This window comes from Crassostrea angulata, chromosome 2 (genome assembly GCF_025612915.1).
Source record: "Crassostrea angulata isolate pt1a10 chromosome 2, ASM2561291v2, whole genome shotgun sequence".
NCBI classification, from domain to species: domain Eukaryota; kingdom Metazoa; phylum Mollusca; class Bivalvia; order Ostreida; family Ostreidae; genus Magallana; species Magallana angulata.
Genome location: NC_069112.1, coordinates 44,893,759 through 44,897,134, shown reverse-complemented (window position 1 = coordinate 44,897,134; position 3,376 = coordinate 44,893,759). Strand labels below are relative to the sequence as shown.

The following is a 3,376-nucleotide window of genomic DNA, read 5'->3' as shown; positions in this document are numbered from 1 at the left end:
AAATAAACTTACAGTAAATTTTGTTTGTGTTTAATGAAATGTTGGCAAAGTGTAGGTATAATGGTGACTGTCATTTCATTGTAGTATAAGAAACATACATATACCTCTATTGGACTACAAAACAACCAACTCGCTCTTAACTGCAAGATATGAGTTAATGAGTTGTTTGTCATAGGCAATCACCATGCCCGACAAAAACACTTATTAAAAAAAAGACCAAACAAATATATACATGGAATTGGTGACGTGTATACGTAAAACACACTTAAATTCCCACAAGGGCTGTACTTTTGACTTCGTTGTAGGAAAGCTTTCTTTTAGATACAGTTATAGCTGCAACAAGAATCCGGCTCTTTGAAAAGCAACGTGAAGGTATTTCGTTACAGCAAGACAAGAAAAGATTGCCAATCAAATTGATTAAAAACCCCTCCTTCTTCCTACACTTGTCAGGGTCTGATACCTTTTGATATGAAGTCACCTCAACCTCTACTTCTAACCAATCAGGACATTTGAAAAATTAATTTGAACTCTTCAAAAGAGACATGCAAAATAAATCATGCCTTTTTTTCTTTTTCAACTTTAGACCGAGTATTGAAGATCCATACCTCACAAAAAACAAATGACGGCATGTGTGTGATAGGTCGGGGCATATTTAAACTGTCCTCAACTGTTGGACCACGTGAAAATTACTTCGTATCAATAACTATCAGACCCTTAAGAGAAGGGGAATGTTTTAATCAGTAGCGATTGTCAAATTGATACTAGTAACGTATGTACAAATAATCAAAAACGAGGTTCATGTTCATAGTATTATTTCCCTACAATGCAAGTTGTCTGTTGAACCTACTTCACGATTTTATCATAAATTTTAACAAGTTGCACCATATATGTTCATGTATTGAAAGAGAATCAAACAAGTAAATACGTTATATACAACTTTTGACTGGACACTAACTCGGCTTATATCAATATGTAATTATCAACACAACGGTGCTATGTTTAATAAACATTACCTTGAAATCTTGCTTACAACCACTAACGCATGGATTATTCTAAAAGTACAGTGTTAAAAATAAACGATGGCGTCTTATCCCACCTAATAGGGTACGCTACATAAGAAGAGCTCAGCGGAAGGGACACTTTTTTCTGTATTATGTTTGGTTATGCAGGCACTCGGCATTTTTTTTTCAAAGGGGGGGGGGGGGTACCTAAGTAAATGATACACAATGCACACAATTAAACGTCTGAATATAAATTTAAGGGACATTTTTGGAAGAAAAAAAATGGGAGAGGGAATGGGCTTTTCTCCCAATGGACAAAAAATAATTATCGCTTCTTTAGTGCAACACGAAGAAAGACCTATGTTTTAAAATTATTTCTATCACATCACATAAAAATATACAACAGACGCAGATCCGTGAATTTTTTTCCACGGGAGTGGGGGGGGTAACCTTTAAACAAAATCAATTTTAAAATTCACCTCATTTTTTTTTTTATAAAATGCAGCGATAGCAAACAGTGTTAAAAATATAAGGAGTGAGCATCCTTTGCTGACGGTTACTTACCGCCGTGTGCTTTTTGTTGTAATCTGGAAAACGGAGAAATCAGTAGGCAATTTGCTTTTTTATAATATACTTACAATAAGTTTGATAAAGGTCAGTCAGCATTTAGCCAGGCAGAAGATTGTATTTGCTGACAAGGTCGTTCAATCGACAGTAGAACATACGAAATGATAACTTCAATCCAGACTGGTGACTATTTTGTTTTTTCAACTTTTTTGTCTGAAAAGCATAAGTGGCTTCAACACACGGTCATTCCACTCCACGTATGAATTTGTGCTCGAGAGTCGTTGTTATTGAATTGGCAGAAACTGTAGAAACAGAATTGGACATTGCAAAGAGTGCATTTCGCTTTTATTCAGATAGCGGAATTGTTTTAGGGTACATCTCAGCTGAGGCGAAAAGATTTTATAACTAGGTGTGCAATCACGTGAGTCGCATAAGATTCTTTTGTGGATCTGAACAGTGGAGTTACATATCTACTGAATTCAACCCAGCTGATATCGTCACCCAAAGTTTTAAGACTGCCGCACAGTTTATGGCTACGAGGACCTGGATTGATAATTTGAATAAGTATTTCCCCTGTAGAAAGTGTGGATGACGACATAGAGAACAGAAAAAAAGTTGGGAATATGAAGACTGAAAGATCAGATCCTTTAGAGAAAGTTTTATTTTTGACTACCAGATTAACAAAATTCTTATATTCGAATAGTCTTAAGAGAATTATCACAACTTACAGAAGTTAAGTCACATGCAAGAAACAAAAAGGCAGCTTTGGCTGTACAAAAATGTTTGACTTAACTATAGACCGCTAGAGACCGGTCCACCATTCACATTTGTGGGTATCGACACCATTAGATTCTGGCCTATTGTTTACAGAAAGACACAAGACATGCTCATTGGAGTTACGCAGTTTTTCTTTTGTCAGTGCTCTATGCAGATTTATGGCCATGCGTGGACCCATTAACTAAATCAGGTCGGATAGAGGCATCAGTTTTGTTGGTGGTGTGAAAGAGCAAACGTTGGATGCCCAATTAAATGAAAAGAGCCCTGTTGCCACTTACTTGGACAATAACAAAATTTCTTCAATTTCCTCAACCCTTTCCATGCCTCACATTTCAAAGGAGTTAGGGAACGTATGATTGGTTGTTGTAGGCGGATCTTAAATGCCTTGCTACTACAGAACAAACAAGATCTGACACACGTAGTCTTATCAATTTTCATGCTTGACGTTTGTACATTTCTATATGCACAACCTTTAGTGTCAGTATCAACAGACCAAGACAAACCAGAGGTAATATCAACTTGTCAGCTGCTTATTAAGAGTTCTTTGAATGATTTTGATTGATCGAGCTGCCACCAGAAAGATGATATCAGAAATTAGTGGAAGAATGTGCAGGATCTTGCCAACAACTTTTTGGCCCGCTGGCGCTCAGAGTACATTTACCTTCTTCAAACCAGACCAAAATGGGAATTATGTAGCGTTTAGTCAGTGCATGACGGTTGGTTTTGCATCTGTGATTGTTTGTTTTGCATCAATGTCTGCTGATTTTGCAAAAGAGGCTGTTGTTTTTGTTAAAAGCTGGTCTGCTTTGTATCAAAGCCCCCCCCCTTTTTTTAAAAGTAAGTTAGTTGTTTTGCGTGAACATCTTTTTTACCCTTTCTGCCGCCCAAACAAACGAGCATACAAAGAACTACATTGTACAACTACAAATGTATTTACATTTTATTTATATAGAATCACCGAATCCCTCAATTGCGGACGACAAATCTTTTACCGAGCCCCTACAGCAACTTGGATTTTAATCTGATTTGAT

The 3,376-nt window shown here is 36.7% G+C and overlaps 1 protein-coding gene across 1 annotated transcript in view; it reads left to right on the top strand.

The window, feature by feature from the left end:
• LOC128174390 (NKG2-A/NKG2-B type II integral membrane protein-like) overlaps positions 1 to 89 on the top strand; it is a 7,789-nt gene extending 7,700 nt beyond the window's left edge. Inside the window, exon 8 of the mRNA XM_052839953.1 lies at positions 85 to 89. Coding sequence (XP_052695913.1) covers positions 85 to 89 — 5 coding nt within the window. The remainder of the gene's footprint in view (positions 1 to 84) is intronic.
• The last annotated feature ends 3,287 nt before the right edge of the window (positions 90 to 3,376 follow it).